We start from the raw sequence: 19901 nt of genomic DNA, 5'->3' as shown, positions 1-19901 counted from the left end.
ATTTTGCTGCACTCCCCGATTTTGTTTTTATACTGCCAATGCTGATAAAAGACTGATTGGGCTTTCCTGCAAATTTGGACAATTCTTTTTTAAAAAGGGCTTATGTGTCAGCCCTGTGGTAGTCTGGCGACCTGTCCAGGGTGTACCCCGCCTCTCACCCAATGACCGCTGTTTTAGGCTCCAGCCCTCCTGCGACCCCCAACAGGATAAGCGGTTACGGAAAATGAAAAAGAATGAATTATACATTTTATTTATGAGCACCTTTCAAGTCACCCAGGCACATTTATCAATACCAGATGAGACAGTACACAATGAAAGATAACAAAACAAAAAAAGATAATAACCAAGAGCAACAACAGTAATGAAATGCATATACAGATAAAAGAATATATTCATTAAACATAATGAAGACAGTCTTTGAAACAGTTGCTTGAGTGCCTGTGTCATTGTAGATGAGGACAAAGGAGCAGTGGCATCACTATGTTTGCCTGCTGTGCGCCCACTCTGTAATCAAGGGAATAGCTAAACAAACCCACATGCATGCTGCACCTGTGTCTGGGAGACTGTTGCTAACTTTGGTTGCTGCTGCATATTTACCGAGAATATTTTGAAGCACGGTAATCAAACATGGTTTTAAAGGTAAACTATGCAGGATTGTTGGTTACTGTCTGCCAGCATGCTCGCCAGCGAAAGTGACAGCAAAAGCCAACCCCAGGCTCACTCTCATTTGGTGTTTTGCCTGGCTATATTTGCATTTTATTCGGCACTTTGTCTCTTGGATGCCTGCTGGTTACGTTCTGGCTCCTGGTCTCGACCTATTCATAAAGCCCCAACCTCACATGAGCAATGTGTGGGCACATACCCATAAGTCTCTGCAGAAAAATACACCGCCACACACATCTAGTGGGTCATAACAGATGATAAAGATGACTTATGTTGATATAAGCCATACATTGTTTTTGTAGGAAAATCTTGCATAGTATGTCTTTGATGATAATTAGAATTTGAAAAGTTAACCTTTGGGAATTTTACCACTGTTTATTGTTAAACTGGCAACCTTTTCATCCCTTGCACAAATGCGAGAGTGGTTTATTGTTAACGAGACTCAGGAGCAACCTGACAGAACAGCTTGGTATGCTGCTGTCAGTAGCTGGGATTCCACTGCACAGCTAAGCTTTATATTATGTTTCTCAGGTTACAGCAAAATAACATTTCTTGGACTGATTAGCGTAATGATCCCCGCTGGGACGCTGGGTCATTATACAGCAGCAGTGATAACAGTTGAAGTGGATGGCATTGAAGATATTAAACAAATGATTTCCAACACTTGGGTAAATTGGAGATAATATAAAGAATAAGTGAATAAAGACTGACAGCACTGGATCCCCAATTGTGCTCACCCTATTATCCAACCTGAGCAAATACAAAGCAGGGTTTAAAAACTGAAATCAGATATGGGCTTAACCAGAGCCAGCGGCGTCATGATATATTACTCTCCCATCAGAGGACACTGGGAATTAGCCTGCCCATCAGTCAAAGCAGTGACATGGTTCACAGCGAGGCATTCATCTGCCATCGATCTGCCGCGGTTAAACTGATCAAAAACGCTGTAGCAGCTAACGCCACCAACATACTAATTGGTCAATCAATTTAATAGTCATATGGAAGACGGAGCAGGGGAGGAAGGCAGAGATGAGGGGTGGCAATTAGCGGGTGACTCACAGACAGTGACTAAGACAGGTGGAGAGAAAGCGATAGAGAGAATTTGCATGCTGTTTGAAACGCAGGGTAAAATAAATAAAAGCTGCACCTAGAGGCAACGCTCAAGGGATTATCTGATCAGTACCAACAGTATCGAGTACTTGTTATCCTTGTTAAGCGTGACAAACATGCCCAGTTCTGTCTGGACTAATGAGCAAATATCAACATATACGTGCTGTTGTATCTCTATGTTGTTCTTGTTATCTTACAATCTGGTCTTTTTTTACTCTCACTCTCTGTGTGAGTGTGTATTTGAGTGTGTGTGTGTACTTTACAGCAATTATACTCAAGACAGCGCCCTTTACTGTGATCGCGTGTACTTTGGTTTTGCTGACAGTATTTGTTCAGTGCCAGGTCTCATCAGCTTCATAGCAAAAATCACAGTGAAAAATACACTTTGAGGCATCATTGTGTATCAGCATCATTCACCGGTGCACTCTATCATCTGTAACTTATCACGCCATACTTTCAGGGGAGAGCACTCATTCAAACAGGCAAGACAATTTTATGCATTTTCATGAAAAAAATATCATCCCACTAAACCATTTTGAGACAGCTATCATGCTTTAAAAATCATAAGTCAACTATATTTTACCACCTCACTATATCGAACCAGAGATAAAAAAAAAAAGGTAGAAGTGAAGACAGACAGACAGGCACAACTTAAATACGTACAGGAATAAAATGTAGGGCTTTAAATTTCAAATGGGTTTTAAAGATGGAGCTAGGGGAAAAAAGTGAGGAGGGAGGGAGGAAGACAAATGAGAGATGGAGGGAGAGTGGATGTGCGGAGACACCCACAGTGACACGGAGAGATGAAAAACCTGCTGAGAGAGACATTTAGTCATCACTAAGAGGGAAGACAGTTGGCTTGGTCCCAACCCCCTCTCAACGCAAAAGATTTACTTGTTGTTGCGCCTCCAAACCTCCTCATTATCATCTTTTCTATCACTCTGTCTTGCCGAAAGCAAGGGGCGACAACCGGAGGGAGGGAAGGGAGAGGGATGGAGAGAAAGAGGGAGACAACTCTGATTTACATGCCTCTTAGAAACTGAGATTGCATTTCATTATCATGTGCTATAGTTTATTGTGTTTGGCTGTCAAATGGAAAAAATGGAGCAGAGAAAGGATGAGCTGGCTGCTGAGCCATCAAAGCTGCTCTCTGTGTGGTGGCCTGCCAGCACTGGTGGCTGTCTGCTCTCGCAAACTTGGTAACCCAAACACATAACCACACGCTCACACAGGCCCAAAGATATTCCAACTCTTCACATCAAATAGCGCGCGAAGCACCAAATCAGACACAAAAAGGACGATTCACACTTGGGCACACAGGCACACACAGGTATTAATAATCAAAGGCAGAGATTACAGCTTGAATAAATAGACATTTCCAATTGAATATAGATGAGCACTTGAAGCTCTGTTGGTGTGCCTTCTGAATATGTTGTGTGTTGTGCGTCAACACCTGTGTGTATTTCTGTTTCTTTGAACAAGTGTGTATATCTGCACACAGTGAAGGCTAGATGAGAAAAAGTTAAAATGCATCCCAATGTTTGCCCCGAGACATTGATTTCCATTTGCCTGTCAGTGCCTGTTGGCGAGGCTTTTTTCCACAGCATGGCTGAATTGATTTACTGCATTGTTGCACCTCGGGATAAAACACGTAACATGCCTCTAAATCACACAGGCAAGTGGAAAATAGAAACACAGGTGTGTATAGGACAGTGCAACCATCTTGCATTCACCAATGTCAGTTGAAGTCACAAGAGTTCGTCAAATTGTGCCTTATCCATCGCAAAATAGCTTATAAATTCTTTTTCATATGTCATATCAGTCAGAATCAGAAATGGTTTACTGCCAAGCAGGTGTGCACACATAAGGCTTTGACGTGGTGATCTGGTGCATAGCAATAGACACAGTGCAAAAGTATAAAGACCTATTATAAAATAAAAGTATATAAATAAAAATATAAAATAAAAAATATATCTGCCATTAAAGGGCTTTTGAAGTTTGTGTACAAACCTCTTCAAATGTGAGAAAAAGGCAACAATTTAAAAAATGTCACATCAGTTCAGTGCCTTCTCTCTGTCTTTTTCTCTGGTGCCTTTTACACGGTTCCTCCACCTCTCCGTCTCCCCTGCCACTACCCCTCCCTCTCATCCTTAGTTGAGCCTCCCAGGCAGAGTCTCTTTTTATGCTGCTTCGTTACAAAGCAGCCGCGAGCAAGCTCTACCAAACAGACCTCTGCAAAAAATGGTTTAAGGTTATGAGATTAGGGTCATGACTGGGGTTATACACTGCCAATCCTAGGGATGGATGCTGGATTTGTATAGAGCCTGAAAGGAAGTTCTGCCTGAGAAGCTCAAGCCAGAGCAGATCTGGAGCACACAGAGCACGGGTCTATGCTCACTGAAAACATGAGATATGTAACTTGGGATAATGAAATTGATGAGTGGTCAGATTAGTTAATGGGTTTCATATTACTGATGCATTACTGAAAGTGTGCGGTGAAAAGAATTTTACCTGAAATGCTGAGTTGGAGAAGCAGAATTATGTCAGACAGAGCACCAAGAGAAGAGATGGGAATCAAGAGGAAAGGTGTAAAAGGACATGTAGGGAGGTTGGCAAAGAGACAAAAACAAGATAGAAAACGACAGGCAAGAGATTGAGATGGAGAAGACGGAGATTGCATTATGCATAGAGAACCAAGGAACACAAAGGAAAGAAATAACAGATGAAAGTGAGACGCACACAAGAGGGAAAGACCAAGAGGAGTGAGAGGAGAATATGTTGGCAGAAGTTGCAGAAGCTAAATTTGCAAGATTTTTGCATTTAAGGACCCAATAGATCTGCTAAGGCATTAATTACATGGTGTCAGCAAGCAACTGCTTTTCACAGTGAAAGTGAAACTTCCTCTATTTTACATAAGGGCATTTTTTTCTGATAGTTAAACTACTCAGACGATATGATAATACTCTTATGGTGCTTTCACACCTGCCCTGTCTGGTTCGGTTCAATCAAACTCAAGTCCGTTTGCTCCCTGAGTGAGGTTCGTTTGGGCTGATAGGAACACAGCAATCACACTTGGGTGCGCACCAAAACAACCGGACCGAGACCTTCTTGAAGAGGTGGTATCGGCCCGGTTACAAACAAACTCTGGTGCAGTCGTTTGTGGTGAGAACGTGTTCCGACCTCGATCCGAACCAACTGCAGTCACATGACACATTGTTTGGGTTAAACATGAGCATGTTACAGTCCAGGAGGATTATTAATGTGCACCTCCACCTGTACTGCCTTAATATGCATATTCAGCACATCCAATGCATCAAAACATTGTTTTCTAGTTGGAGCCACGCCTCGTTTTCAAACTGTATGGTTTGACTAAAATGAACAATGACAGCAATATAGTCCACGATGACCAGCGCTAAAATCAATCTGCGTAGTTGTTCCTCCATTGTGACATTAGAAAGTGTCACATTTATCTGGCAATGGTACTCGTCTTCAAAGTTTTGTTTACCTCCTGGATTTTTCCTGCATATTAATTCTGACCAATCAAAAGCAGCTTCCTTGCGCAAAGCATTTGATCTGGTCCGCTTGTAAATGCTGCCGTGAGAACACGAACCAACTCTAGGATATTCTGCAACTTTGCAACAAAATTAGTCCCTGATTCGGACCAAAGCAAGACAGCTCTAGGTGTGAAAGCACCTTCAAGGTTTATTTTGACTCAGTCAAGAAATAAAATCACTGAAATAACCTCAGGTGGCTCCACTCGCAGCATGTGCTTGTGCTTTTGCATAATATGATTTAAAAAGTCCAAGAAGAAATGCAGGAGGCGTCCATCATGTTTGATTGGACCACTGATGTCATCGGCTGCGAGGAGGCATAATTTGTTTTTTAAAAAGAAGAGAACTGACTCATTAGTATTTTTTTGCATATCCCTCTGTTGGTACAAACACACATATTTCTTCACAGAGGTCGGAGTGTACGGTCAGCCACAGTGCAATTCCCCCGAGCAAGTGTTTCTTGAAATAGCAATCATTTCAAATGCCCTCTTAAAGAATGACCTAGACCCTGGGAGCTGCACACCATTGTAGCTGGTGTTCTTACAAGACTGAAAGCCCTGAGGACCACAGTGCAGTTCAAAGAAGTCTGTGAGAAAGCTTCCATTCAGGCTGAAGCAGCAGATATTAACATTCCTGATGTTATTCCAGGCCAGGCGAGGTGCAGAAAAATACCTGCAAAGTTAAAAGCACTGTTCCACATCGGTGACTGAAGACTATCAGCCAGAGTCTGGAGGAGCATTACCAAGGCAGCTTGTACTTCATCATTTTTGATGCTCATATTCAGGAGCTCCAGAGGCGTTTTGAAGGGAGTGGGAACTTAGGTAAAATCAAAACAGACAATTCACACCCCGACAGATCCATCAAAGTAGGATGCTGGAGAAGAGCAAGCTCTTAGGGTGCTCATGGTTTTCTGTAAGTTTTATAGAATTTTAGGATGAGAAGCAGATGCTGACTGAACTGAAGGTGTTTCACTCTGCATACAAAAGCTCCCAGGAGAGCACAGGTAGACAATATTCAGAAAGCATGAGTCTGGTTGGTTTTCCATCACTATTCAAATTGGTGAAAATATATAGTCCTCCGGTGTCAGCACGCTCTGTGGAAGGTTTAACCAGAATTGAGCAGGTTGTGTCACTGTGGGTGGACAATGACAATGACAGTCTGTGGTACAGTACATAAAACTGAGTCTTTACAAAATATCCACAGTGAAATGGGTAATTAAGCTCCATCTCAAACTCTTTCTATCACCTTTTCTTTCTCTCGCTCATTTTTTCAACCAAGGCAGCATTTTGTGTTGTGTTGTCAGAGCGAGACAGGTCAGGCCTAAAGCAGGACAAAATAGTGTACCTGCAAAGAAACAGCAGCTTGTCACGTTGGATCACATGTTCTTATCTCATCTTTTAAAGGACAGTTCACCCCAAAATCAAACATACCAATTATTCCTCTTGTCTGTAGTGCTATTTACTAGTCTAGTTGTTTTGGTGTGAGTTGCAGTGTGTTGGATACATCAGCCATCGAGATGTCTGCCTTCTCTCCGATGTAATGGACCAAGATGGCACCCGGCTCGAAAAAAAGAATACATTTGACAAACTCAACAGCAATGTCTCTTTCCAGAAATCATGACCCGCTTACTCAGATAATCCACAGACCTTGTTGTGAGCAGTTTCAAGTAGGAACTATTTTCTTTCTTCAGAACTACATCTCCCAACCGAATCACAGCTCAGAAGGAAGCGTGCATCTACTAGGGCTGTCAACGAATATTCTAAATTCAAATTTAAATTCGAATTTGAAAAAAAAATGGACCTTTGAATGTGAAAATTGATATTCGATTGTGGAGGGAAAAAAAACACCACTGCAGCTGTCCTCTTTGCGAGTGGGCGTTGGCCTGGGCCGTGCACTGAACACACTGCATAAGGCCACACCGCCCGCGGACGTGCTGTGAAGCGTAGCGCACCGAAATTCTCGCGTGAGCCGGAGCACTTCCGTTCACATCAGACACCCATTTCTCCACGCTGGTCGGCAAGCGGTTCTGCTCCCAGCTGTTGTCTCCGTCACCCGGCTTGACACATTTGCTCGCGCAGAAAATAGACCAGACGCCGAAACAATCACTGCAGGGCACAAGCCGGCCACGGAGCTGCGCGGTGCAGCCGGTGTGGATGACGCAATTGGTTAACATGGGCGCCGAAAGGAAACTGGCTTTGCTTCTCTGCGCTTCGAGACTATTCACAGCGCTTCCGCGGGCAGTGTGGCCTGACGGGTCAGAGAGGGGGGGCGAGCAAGAGGTCCACGGTCGTTTATAACATAATGTTATAGATAATTGTTTTATGTGTTTTAATGTGTAGGTATGTAAATGTTTTCAAAGACGTTTATGTTGAAATAAAAATACAAGTAGTTATGTTTCCTTGTAGTAATACATATACAAGTATGTTTACTTGTATTAGTTTGCCCTCTTGTGGACATAATGCAAAAAATTTTTTTTGAATGGTTCGAACCTATGAGTTATTTTTAGAAGGAATATTCAAATGTCATTTTTGAGCAATTTTGACAGCCCTAGTATCTACTGCTAGCTCACCAAGCCCCATCATAAGCATGAGCCTCTCGTCCATGAGTCGATGCACACCTCCTTCTGCATGGTGATTTGGTTGGCTGGTGTACTTCTGTAGAAAGAAAATAGTTCCTACATGAAACTGCTCACAACAAGGTCTGTGGATTATCTTGAGTTGCCGAGTTAGGATTTCTGGAAAGAGACATTGATGTGGAGTTTTTCCAATTACATTTTTTGGCGCTTTGAGCACCACAAGCCAAGAACCATCTAGTTCCATTATATGTGAGAGAAGGCAGACTGATATCTTCAGCACTTTGCAACTCACACTAGCACTATCTAGACTGATAAATAGCACTGCAGGTAAGAGGAAAATTGGGTATTTTTCATTTGGAGGTGAACTGTCGCTTTAAATGTAAAATGCCTTACAGTTATCCCTGCCTAGCCTGTAAAGTATTAGTGTACATTACTGTTAATTTTCTCCTCGATGTGCAGTAATGTTATGCGTGGAGCCTCTGTAAATGTGTTCTTCCATTTTCCTTCATATTCCCACAGGGTCAGGGTAGGCGTAGTCCCTGAAGCTTGCTGCTGTGGTTATCTTTTCATTATGCCTGGCTCCTGACACAGTAAATACAAGAAAAAACATGCAGTGTATCACACAACAGGATACCCTTTCAACCCACTCCACCTGCTCTCTATTTCACGTTCTCTCCCCCTGAACATGTTGCACCTCGAAATACCAGCTGGGTTTATGTCTTAGATCAATAGAAATAAAGAAGCAGGTGGCTTTGGGGTCATTTCACCAGGGAATGGAGTTCTCCTCAGGTTTAATGGTACATCCAGCCCCCGGAAGGCAGATGGATTAATTCCCGCACACACAACAATACTGCTATAAAACACAACCCATTGTTTTCTCTATCTGAAAGGACAAAAGATGATGAGTTTCTGGTTTGATGGATTAAACAGATTTAGCAGGGTTTCCGCTCAAATACAAAGCTGGCAGCATCAAAAACACCATCATCTGAGGCCACAGACCTGGAGGCCTCACCGTTTCATGTTCTTTCTCTGACAAAGGGACATTTTTTGCTTCAGTTTTTACACTTGACATTATGTTAAATATATTCCACTTGCATGTCACTGAGATACTACTCTTGGTGTCATCCACTCTCTCTGAGTGTCTCACTTAAACACCCCCCAAGTCCCATTGGATTTCATCTACCTGTCCTGGCCCCTCCTCCGTCTCCTCCTCTGTCTCGTCTCTCCATTTCTCTGAGTCATTGAGGACATTCAGTGACTCATGCATTTCTCCCTCTGTCTCTCTCATCCCCCCTCTCCTCTCTGCATGTTTGTGTGATGGAGTGACTGTTGTGATGAGGGTCCACTCAGCAGGCGTATAGGCTTGGCTCAGTTAATAATGAAACTAACGAGCATCAGCCCAAATGAGCTTTTAATGGGCTCTGTCTACCTGCAGCTACAAGAGAGGGATGGGGCTAAGGAGGAGGTTAAGAGGAGAGGGGGTGAGAGATGCAAGAGGAAGACAAGAAAAGGATAGGTCAAGGTAGACCAAAAGGATCAGTTCACAGTTTTCTTAATAGTGTGTATGTCTGTAATTGCATACTGTAGTACAGTATTTGTATTGACAGTTAAATATTTACATCAGACCCTAAAGTAATAAATTGACCTGTGAGCTGAATCCATGCTCCAAAGTCACCTTGGTGAAATTGTGTAATTGGGACCCATTAAACAGTCAAGCTGCTCGTGCTGTCTGCCAGCCTGCGTTAGCATTACATGCTTTTTTATGGAGTTAGATCTGCTAAGGTTAAATGTATTTGTAGGCAGGCCTACATAAATAACTTGAATTTGTGAGGAGATAAATGTGATGTTTACTGCTTCTGGATCAACGTCTACTCTAATCAATTTACTGTAGCCTTGGAGTGTGGCTGTCTTTGGTAATTTGGCCACAGCTCTGCTGACTTGTAAACAATATCAGATGAGAATTCTAGTAGGATGACCTTGTTGAAAATCAATAATTTGAGTATGCCTAGTCAAAATGTAAGTCTCATTAAACTTCAAACGGCTGTGTAATCGTCCACAAAACATTGTGTAGTTTTGTGTCTCTCTAATGTGAAAAGTTGAGAAAGGCAGCTCAAAGGAAACATCAACCATTTTACTAAGGAGGCTTTCACATCACGGACCTGGGCCTGGATCCAAGTGCCCTTGACCATAAAGTCCGGTTCATTTCATTCATGTAAAGACTGTGTACCGTAGTCCTCCTGAAAAGATGGTCTCAAGTACAGTTCATGTGTACTCGGGTATGGTTCACATCAAATATGAAAACCAATTGTACAAAATATGGAAGTGGACTGCTAGTGCAGGTGCAGTAGCACTTGGCGAGTATTGTTGGAAAGCCATTTCTCAATGCGACTGGTCTCCTACAAAATCTGCATATGTGTGCAGCACCTGCCAATCTCATCCTCTGGCTGCAAGGCCACAGGTGATAAAGTAGGGTGGCAGGCAAGAGGGTAGTTCTTGACACTGTCCCTAAAATATAAACAATAGTAGGCTTAATGCAAAGGTCCATCCCTTTGTACAGGCTAGGGATCTCGCAATTGGCGTTCTTTTCTACACACTAGCAGCAGCATAAAGAAATATTGTGCACAGAGCAATATCACTAATATGAAAGCTGAGTGGTGGAGAATGGGAAGGCAGGGCAGTCATACTCAGGCATGGTATGAATCAATTGTACCTAATATGAAAAAGTCCTAAGCAGATAGCTTTGTTAGTTTAAAATGAAACTTCCACAAACTTTTATCCAAAGTTAAATTATTTCTGTTTGCAGCTGAGAGCAAAATATGATGCATTAAGGATATTGTTGAAATGAAAATTCAGTCATTGATTACTGTCACAGTTTACAGTATACTTTGGAAAAAAGCAGGCTTGGCACTCTGAGGGCTTAGTCATTTTATTGAACTGCTGAGTCACATTTGACTTTTTTATTCCTACATTTTAGATTTATACATATATATATATATATATATACTTTATTGTCCAAACAGCGGTTGAGGTTGCATCAGTTATATTTGCTTTTTGAATTAGGATCTCCCACTGTAAGTTCGCCATAAAACATCAGTGTTGGTCACCATGTGCCAGAGTGTGCGAGCAGAGTAGAGTGGTGAGAATTTCCGCTCTCTCGCTCAAAGTCACTCAATCAGAAATGCTCCATACTCAACTCAGATTTCGACACTCAAAACTTTCAGAAACATATTTCAGCTTACTGTTTAATTGTAATATGAGATTGTTTGTTACCACCCGCTACCATATTGTTTCCTGTGTCAAAATGGCCAAGCTCGCATTACATCACCCTCCAGCTGCAGTGTTAATTGGTCCAGTGTGGCACAGTGCATTCTAGTAGTTGGAGATTTTCCACCTCTTGAGCAAAAGCAAATGACACAGCCCTTTTCTCTGTGTTCTCTGGTCAATTTCAAAAGTCTTTCTACAGCATCGACTGCCAAGTTTTATGAAAAGGCCATCTTTCCAACTGTGACAAACTTCTTTAACATCATTATGGGATAGGCAATAACTTTTGAGGAGATTAAGATATTCAAAAAAGCTCCAGTTTATGTTCTCTGCTTTAGGAAAGGTGCTAGAGTGTCATACTCATCCTTTAACTTCTGTTTTAACCTCACTTTTCATTACAGTACTTTTGCTACTTTAGTCCCTCAGTGATTTCCTGTAATTCCTAAAATGAGTTTGGCCAATCCCCAGAGAAGACTGTGACCGTGTAACATCCATTAAGGATTTATAGAGCGGTCAAGCACCAGGTGTAAGTAGTATAAAAATAATAGATGCCTCCATGTATAGTAGGTTTAATAACAGAAATCTTACCATTAATGAAATTGTTTTCACACTTAGCTGCTCTTGACTTTGACATCATTTTTATTGATGTAATTACTGGTAATGCATTGCACGTGTGACCAAATTAACATGTGGATTAACTGGAGATTAGGATCAATCAGAGAGATGGAAGAGAGAAAACATTAGGCGATAGTGATTTGATTGATGAGTCATCTGTGTGGCTGACAGAGCAGCAGACATGCATGGAACTGTAAATAGGCATTTGATTGATACCACTCCATTGTGCAGTCTGGGGTTAGGGTTGAATTTCTTCAGGGTGCAGTGGCATCATTACTCATAGCTGTGTCGGTGCAGCTGTCTTCACAGGTGCTGCACCAATTGATGTAAGGGTCCAGGCTTTAGGTTTTGAAGTGTTTTTTTTTTTTTTCCAGAGAGAAATCACATTAAAGTACATCTTGATGTCGTGACTGCTGATGTGTGTGTTTAAACACCTTCAAACATTCTCAACTTTTAAGACCATGCCTAATAGAAGTGAATAAAACATCACTCTTGCATACGCAGTCTCACACTACTCAGTTTTTCTTACAGACTTTAACCCCCTGTGATTTTGTTTCTTCACAGAGTGCCGTGATGTGTTGTTACCAATGATGCTGCGGGAGCTGAGCGGGGCACTGGCCAGTATGGCTGATGGCCCTCATGATGAGAGGAGAAATAGTCTGGAGCTGCTCAACAACATTCTGGAGGTCCTCAGCAGGGGCAATGTGGTGAGACACAAAGAAATTTTATAATAAAGAACACACAATGCCAATGACTACACTTGATAAACTGTATTCTGGGTACATTAGATAATTAGACAGCTTCCAGTATACACTGAGAACATAATGAGATCTGATTGCTAAGTCTACATTTAGATGTGGATGGGATAAATTAGGTGTAGTATAACATATACTATTTTTTTGACAAGCTGGTTGCTTCCTTCATTTCTCCATCACACTTTAAATGAAACCACGCCCCCTTTTGCATGATGAAAGCAGGCTGTCAAACATGACTGGCTGCCAGTCTACTGTTGCAAGCTGTACCAAAGATGGTCTATAGCAACTCTCTAAACTTTCTCTGTTCATGCTTGCTGCGGCACACCGCAAGTTGGGTGTTGGCTCAAAGAGGCGTCTTATAGCTGAGCGCCCTGTGAAATGACTCATCAGTGGCTTTGAACACCACCCTTGTCAAAAAACACTGAGGAACCCTAACCCCTCTCATCCCTCTCTTAAAAGAAGGACTTTGGGTTTTGTTGCCCTCCCATTCCCTTATGTATCTTTATGTCTTGTTCACATTTGTGTGCCTCCCCTTTTACTAATAGTCGCTGGCTGTATTCAAGTTGCTATAGCTGTTAAAAGGAAGCTGCCGATTTTCAACCAGCTCTGTCATCACAGTGTGGGCAGTGTGTGCAGATGAATGTATCATATTTCGATACTTCTGAGGCAAACATAGCTTTCATATTTTAAGATTGAGCTTCAATGACTCGATCGCCCCTTGACTTATCCACTGGATCAGCAGACTTTGTGGTCTCTGACTGCGGGGTAGTGAGGCGAAGGGTCCACTGGGTACATCCATGGTGCGCTAGCTGGCTAGCAGTAATCTCTTTCAATCACACTGGCTAGCAGTAGTCTGGCAGCTTATTATCCGGCCTCAAACACACCTTTGTCATGCAGAAGTGGGCATGGTTTCATTAGAAGTGGGTTGGAAAAACAATAGATGCAGTTGACACAGCCACTGTGATGTCACCCATTGGTTTGTGAACACACGTTTTAAAGTCTCTGAAGTTTGGCATTCTGGCCGTTGCTATCTTGGATTTTTGGAGCTGCAAGTGACCCAAGGTGACAGTATTTGGAAGAGAGGGTGGAACTGTGCAGGAGCAAGGGGTGGATCAGTTGTCATGAAGATGGAAATTAGCTACAGAGACCAAACCCTTTTTTGTACCAGGCTGTAAACATGTTTATTTCTGCTGTCAAGTTGGGCATTTTGACATGGGTGTCTTGACTCGCTTTTGGAGCCAGCCTCAAATGGTCATTCCAGGAACTCCAGTTTTTGGCACTTCCGTATTGGCTTCATTTGTCAGTCTCAGAGGTAGCTGCTGCTAATCACAGTTTCTATTTTTTCTATTTATTACAAGTTCTTATTACTTTGTCTGCTTTCTTTGTCACTGCATTTCTTGTATTTGTTTACAACTTATTTGTTCTGTGTAGTTTTACCCAGTATGCAACCAGCAGTCCCAATCATCTGTACCTCACCACTGCTGTTTGGTTGTACAGTTGCAGCCTCCTCACATATAATCAAAAGCCAATGGGAAACACATCAGAGCCCTTAAGTGGTCATTTGAGGCACAACTCAAGTTCCAGGAGTGAGCAGCAACAACATTAGTTATGACTTTGTCTAGACACAGTCTGCATATATAAAAAACAACAACAGGTCTGGTTAAATTAAAAACGGCCCATTATATGGATAATAAACAGTGTGCTTACAGTTGCTGCAGACCAATCAGCACAAACATGAGTGACTGAACTGTCGAACATCATTTGCGCTGATACTACACCATAGTACCCTCTATCACAGCATTATTATTGGAAAAATGTTAGACTAACAATGTTCCAGCCCATGAATTAAAAAACATTTCCCCTTTACCCAGTATCACTGAATGAATTTGAACTACCCCTGAGCTCCGTGCCACCTCAGTGGAACTTGTTTCCTAAAGAGTAAAGTAAATAGCCTTAGGCTGTTTTGTCTTCAGTCCTGCAGTCGTGCAATGATGCAGGCCTCGACCAATTAGAATCTAATTGATTTTGTTCACGCATGTTGCCGCGTGTTAGCCTGTCGAAACAAACTCCCGTTAGCCCCCGAACTAAAGACGTTTATTACTCACACACACACACAACAGATACATCACAGATATCCAGCTGAGGGTTTTTTAATTGCTCCTGCAAGTTGTTGACAGCCTGCTGAGTTGTTGAAGTGAAGGTGTGGCTTTTTGATTTTCCAGCTCTATTTGTTTGGATATCACTAATGAAGCATGAGCCCAGAGAGGAGAGACAGTGAGAGGAGAGCCGGAGACGAGTAATGAATGGAGTGGAGTGAATGTGATGAGATGAATTTGCATCGGTTGAGGTGTTAAAAGGACATGACAGGTACAAATACAATCAGTCTGCAATACCATTGACGCACAGTCTCATACAGGTTTTATATCAAGCTGCATGAGAGCAAAAGAGTCAGACTCAAGATTAAAGTATTCTCCGCACAAACACACACATTGCATCTCTACATAGTGTCTAAACATAAAGACACTGTCAAAGCGAGCACTGGCTCTGATTAATTCTGAACGTTTTTACTCAAGTACACACAGAAATGCAGTCAAAGAAATAACACACACTTATCTACATCATCTTGTGTATGCCTGCTGCTGGTATATATATATTCGTATACATAGTATAGTGTAATAAGAACCTTGACCGCAGCATCTCCATATGGCTCCTGTTCTTTATTCTGCACATCTTTTTGTAAAACCCAGACACTGTTGTTCGCCAGTGAAAAACCCCTCTCTCCCTCTTTCACACACTCACACAGATGTGTTTTGTTTTTTGTTTTTCAAATCGTCAGGGGAAAAATGAACAAGAGCAGAAAAAGCCAGAGAAATGAAAACCGCTCATGGCCACGCAGGGAGGATGAGAAACAGTGAATGGAGGAGCGGGACAAGAGAGTTAACAGCCAAACAGACGGAGGTGAAAGTGTTTATTTCATAGACAATAAGGTGGAGGGATTTTACAAGAAAGCAATGCAGGGAGCTGAAAGACGACTGTCTGAAATTGCAACGGGGGAGTGGGAAAACAGATGGAAGGAAAACAACAGAGGCAGAGGAGGGAAGAGGTGATGGCAGACGGTCTCACCTCCTCGCCCCCCACCTCTTGTTTTCTGCATCCTTTCGCCTTTTTTTTTCCACCCATCTCTTCATCTCTCTCCTCCGCGCTATGGGTGGTACCTGATTATGTTGTCACACCACAGATGTCTCTAAACTGGAGAGATAAATGCAGAAAGAGAAACAGAGATGGAAGGGAGGACAGATGTTCATGTCTGAGGGAGTTTGTGTTGAATTTATAAGTAACTTTAGTGTGTGTGATGAAGGGAGGATGCTAATAGAGAGAGACACAAAGACATGGCTCACCAAAGCCCTCCTGTTTCTTTTTTCCCCCTACCCCCGAAACAATGTTTTCTGTTTTTCTTTTTCATATCATGTTGCCAGTGGAGATGATAAACTGGTCTGGCTACAGTTCGGAATAAATAAACAGAGTATCGACCTTCCACGTGTCTGTGTTCTGCAGGAGAGAGAAAGAGCATTGTGCCCCATCTCCCGTCTTCCTGCTCTGAGACGACTGTCTGAGAAACTCTTTCCAGGAGACTAAAATACCTACAGTGAGCCAAAAAGATTTAGGCTTATTTAGGACCAACAGCTGCGCCTCAACCTAACTGTGTGTGTGTGTGTGTGTGTGTGTGTGTGTGTGTGTGTGTGTGGAGGTAGTCTGAGACAGAAATTGTATGCAAGATGACATACATGTTTATCTTCACTGTGCCCTGAGGCTCTGAGTCAGTGCATTTAATGTGGTTTAAGCTTGCCTACCTGATTCCCATCCAGCCCTTCACACCATCTTCCATCAGGTCAGCACACACGGTCACATACACACACAGAGTCACATACACACACAGAGTCACAGAGGGAAAGAAAGAGTGCTGCATTTGAAACTTTGAACTTTTTTTTGTTCACCCACTTCTGTTCTTTGCGGACCTTCACTCTTTGCTTCATGTTTTGTTGATCAACTCACACAAGGGCATGCACACATGAAGAGGGCACAAAAATGTGGGTCACATTATGCTAACAAGGTTGCACACACACACAGATGCACCTTGCAGCATTATTGCTAAGGTGTGCTTGGATGCAGCAGATGCTTCACTAGTGAGTCTCTACCCCGAGGCAAGGCTGAGTCAGCTTCCATTGACCAAGTCACTGTAGCATAGTGTGTGTGTGTGTGTGTGTGTGTGTGTGTGTGTGTGTGTGTGTTGTCCTGTGTACATGGAGCCATGCCTCTGTAAAGGTGCATATTTTACATATGCATGCTTTTTTGAGACAGGGATTTGAGTCATTTTTGTGTCATCTGTCAGACTTCGTTTTAATAACTTGCAGTCTCTATGGGTCATAAAACACTGTTTTCTTGCCTTATTATCTGGCACAATGTCGTGAATATTTTTGCCATCAAAATACATTTATCATTATTTATTCAAAAATATTAAATTTGTCATCTTATCAATGACTTTTCTCTGCATGTTTAATTTAAAATTGTGACAGATCAACTTTAGTAAAAAGGTTCAAGTGAAGCAGGGCAGTAAATCTAAATCATGTTGATATTGTGATAATAGATTTAATAACAACTGTCATGTGTTTTTGTGAAATATAAACACCATTATAGTCAAATGATAGCATTTTTTAAGCTTACACTTTAGGGTAGGATAGTAGCTCAACAAAATGAAGAGCATATTATTCTTATGGGGTTGTCATATTCAGATTAAAACACATTTTGTTTCCTAAAAAGCACTACTGGAATCAATGTTAATATTTTCATATACCAATATTGAGGTATTTAAAATATCAGTAGTAAGTCCATATCGCAACTGCTAACTCCCATCTAGTTCTCAGAAAATGCTGTATGCTATAAAATAACATACCATGATAGAAGATGTATCTGTGTTGCCTACTCTTAGAGGGGAGCACCCCCCCCCCCGCCTCCCCCGCGGTATTGGTATTCTAATAACTGGACGATGTTGCTGCCAGACACGATAGCCAACTTCCGGTCTCTGCAAGGTAGCCCGGGTGAGTAAGTGGCTTCATTTTGAGCGCAAAACCCCCTTAGCATTGTTAACCATGTTATCACCAATAGGCATGCTGACATTGCTAATGGTGCTAACAGAGCTAACAGTAATGCTAAGCGGGGTTGCAGCTCAAAATCAAGTCACTCATTCACCAGGGCGACCTAGGGGGAGACTGGAGGGTGGGCACATTGTTTCCACAGCACAGCTGTTGGGTCAGGATGCCGTTACTAGTGGTAATCGCCAAATGAGCAGCACCTCTAGCTGACGTCAGCTGCCACCCGACCCAGCTCATGCACAGTAGAGAGTGGCCAAGGCTAGCTAACCAGTGGAGATTGTAGGGTGGGCAGTAAGCACTATGTTTCTAAATGTTAACATGGCTAGCTGGCCGTCTGTCTCTTACCAGATCTGAGTAGTGTGCAGTGCAATAAACTGAAGAGTAGCAGAATTAACCTGTGGACCGACATGCATAATCAAGAATCAAGAATATTCCCAGCGATTAACTGATTAATGATTAACTGTTGATATCCCTAGTCTTAGACTGTAGGAATAGCATGTATGAGTTTTGAAAATGGACGTAGTTCCTCTTTAAGTTCAAGAAACTGTTGTCGATCTGAAAAAGAAGTGGTCGTCGAAGCCCGTTGTTTATACTGTTTGACTGGCCATTGTAAAAACTGCAAATATTATCCACAGTGTGTGTTTTTCTTTTGCTCTCAGTGGGTGAAACAACCAACACTGCATCAAAATGCACCACCTCCTGTGTGAAGGCTCCAGACAGCGGGTCCAATCATACTTTATGTGCCAGTCCTAATGTCTAACAACACTTTCCTTGCAGTTGACAAATAATTATGATGTTTTAACTAAGCAACAGTAACTTGCCTTGGGACTGGTCTGAGCACAGATTGGTAGATACATCTAATCCCCCTTGTTTGCCTCTGGGCTGATGGAGGAAAAGAAAGATGACAGAAAAGTGGCTTCAAAGAGAGGGGAAAGACAGGAATAGGAAAGCAGGTCTGCACAAAAAAAATCCACATCCACGTGCCTTTGAGGTTCAAATGTCCACACTGAGGATGATTAACTGAATGTTCTGGTGAGGCTCACTTTCTGAAAAGTGAGCAGACTTTAAATTTCAGATTTGGTAAAACTTGATTCTCTTTCTTGTTTCATTTGATCTGCCAGTCATCCATTCAGAGCCCGAGTGAGGTTTGAGACTGGGTGCGCAAACTTGGTTGTTTTCTTAGTGAGGAGAGTTCATGAGAGGGGAAAACGGCAGCACAAACAAAGCCTGACTAGTCCCCCAAGTTTTTTAAAGGAAAAAAAACTTTTGAGATCTTTCTCAGAGCTGCGCCAACGTCACGCTTTAGTGGACGCTGCTTCAATCGGACTTAATCCTGTTCTGCATTTGTGTGGGTGTTTGTGTGTGTTCACACCTGAGGGAATCTGTTTCTTTGACTTGCTTTGCTCTCCATCCTTCTCTAACACTCTCTTTCTTTTACTCTTCTCTGTCTGTTTTTCAAGGGGGAGACATTTCAACATATCCAGGACATTGTGGTGTCTCTGCTGAGGATCATCAACCAGACAGTCATCACGATGGGACGAGAGCATGCCCTTATTGTAAGTACACACAATTTTGCAGTACTAGAGTACTAGAGAGGCACTGATTGTAAAATTCTGAGTTGATACTTTGTAGTAGTTTGACTGATGGCGGATAGCCATTTTCAATACCGATGTTTTTTCTTCTTTTTGTCATCGTCGCTCATTTTTTGCCACAGAAACAAAGAAATCTACCCTATAAAACAAAAATAACTGAACTGTATAAATGTTATTCAGCCCTTCACTACACTACCTTTAAATAAGCACAAATCAATCATGCAAATTTATAAAATCGGCCTTTAATATAACTTTTTCACATGAAAAACATCTTTAAAAAACTGCTCCAAAAGTCTTATTACATTATATAATGTGTCATAAGTCCCTCTATCTATTTTATATTGTTGTGAAAACATCAACAGATTTCTCCTTCAAGTATTTTGCCCAAAACTACATTTTACAGGAGCACATGAATGCCTCATGAGAATGTTTTCCTTTGCTCAATTGAAATTTTAATTGAGTAGCACTTGAACGCATCATAGTGTAACTCAGAGCAACCTCTGTCAGCTGTTTGTTCTGCCATTAGCTACAGATAGCTAATGCTGACTAGCTCCTCTTGCAATGATGTCAACACAGATTTGCTATTCACAATGTAGCATTATTAGGGAAAAATTATGGTGTGTCGCCTG

At 42.0% G+C, this 19901-nt stretch overlaps 1 protein-coding gene across 1 annotated transcript in view; it reads left to right on the top strand.

Annotated features, from left to right (window-relative positions):
* The window catches only part of LOC126389464 (dedicator of cytokinesis protein 2-like), a 148815-nt gene that overhangs the window by 50882 nt on the left and 78032 nt on the right, over positions 1–19901 (top strand). The window contains exons 25-26 of the mRNA XM_050043180.1: positions 12340–12482; positions 19141–19236. Coding sequence (XP_049899137.1) covers positions 12340–12482; positions 19141–19236 — 239 coding nt within the window. The remainder of the gene's footprint in view (positions 1–12339; positions 12483–19140; positions 19237–19901) is intronic.

Source organism: Epinephelus moara, chromosome 4 (genome assembly GCF_006386435.1).
Source record: "Epinephelus moara isolate mb chromosome 4, YSFRI_EMoa_1.0, whole genome shotgun sequence".
NCBI classification, from domain to species: domain Eukaryota; kingdom Metazoa; phylum Chordata; class Actinopteri; order Perciformes; family Serranidae; genus Epinephelus; species Epinephelus moara.
Note: the sequence above shows the minus strand (reverse complement) of the source record. Positions and strands in the feature narration are given on the sequence as shown.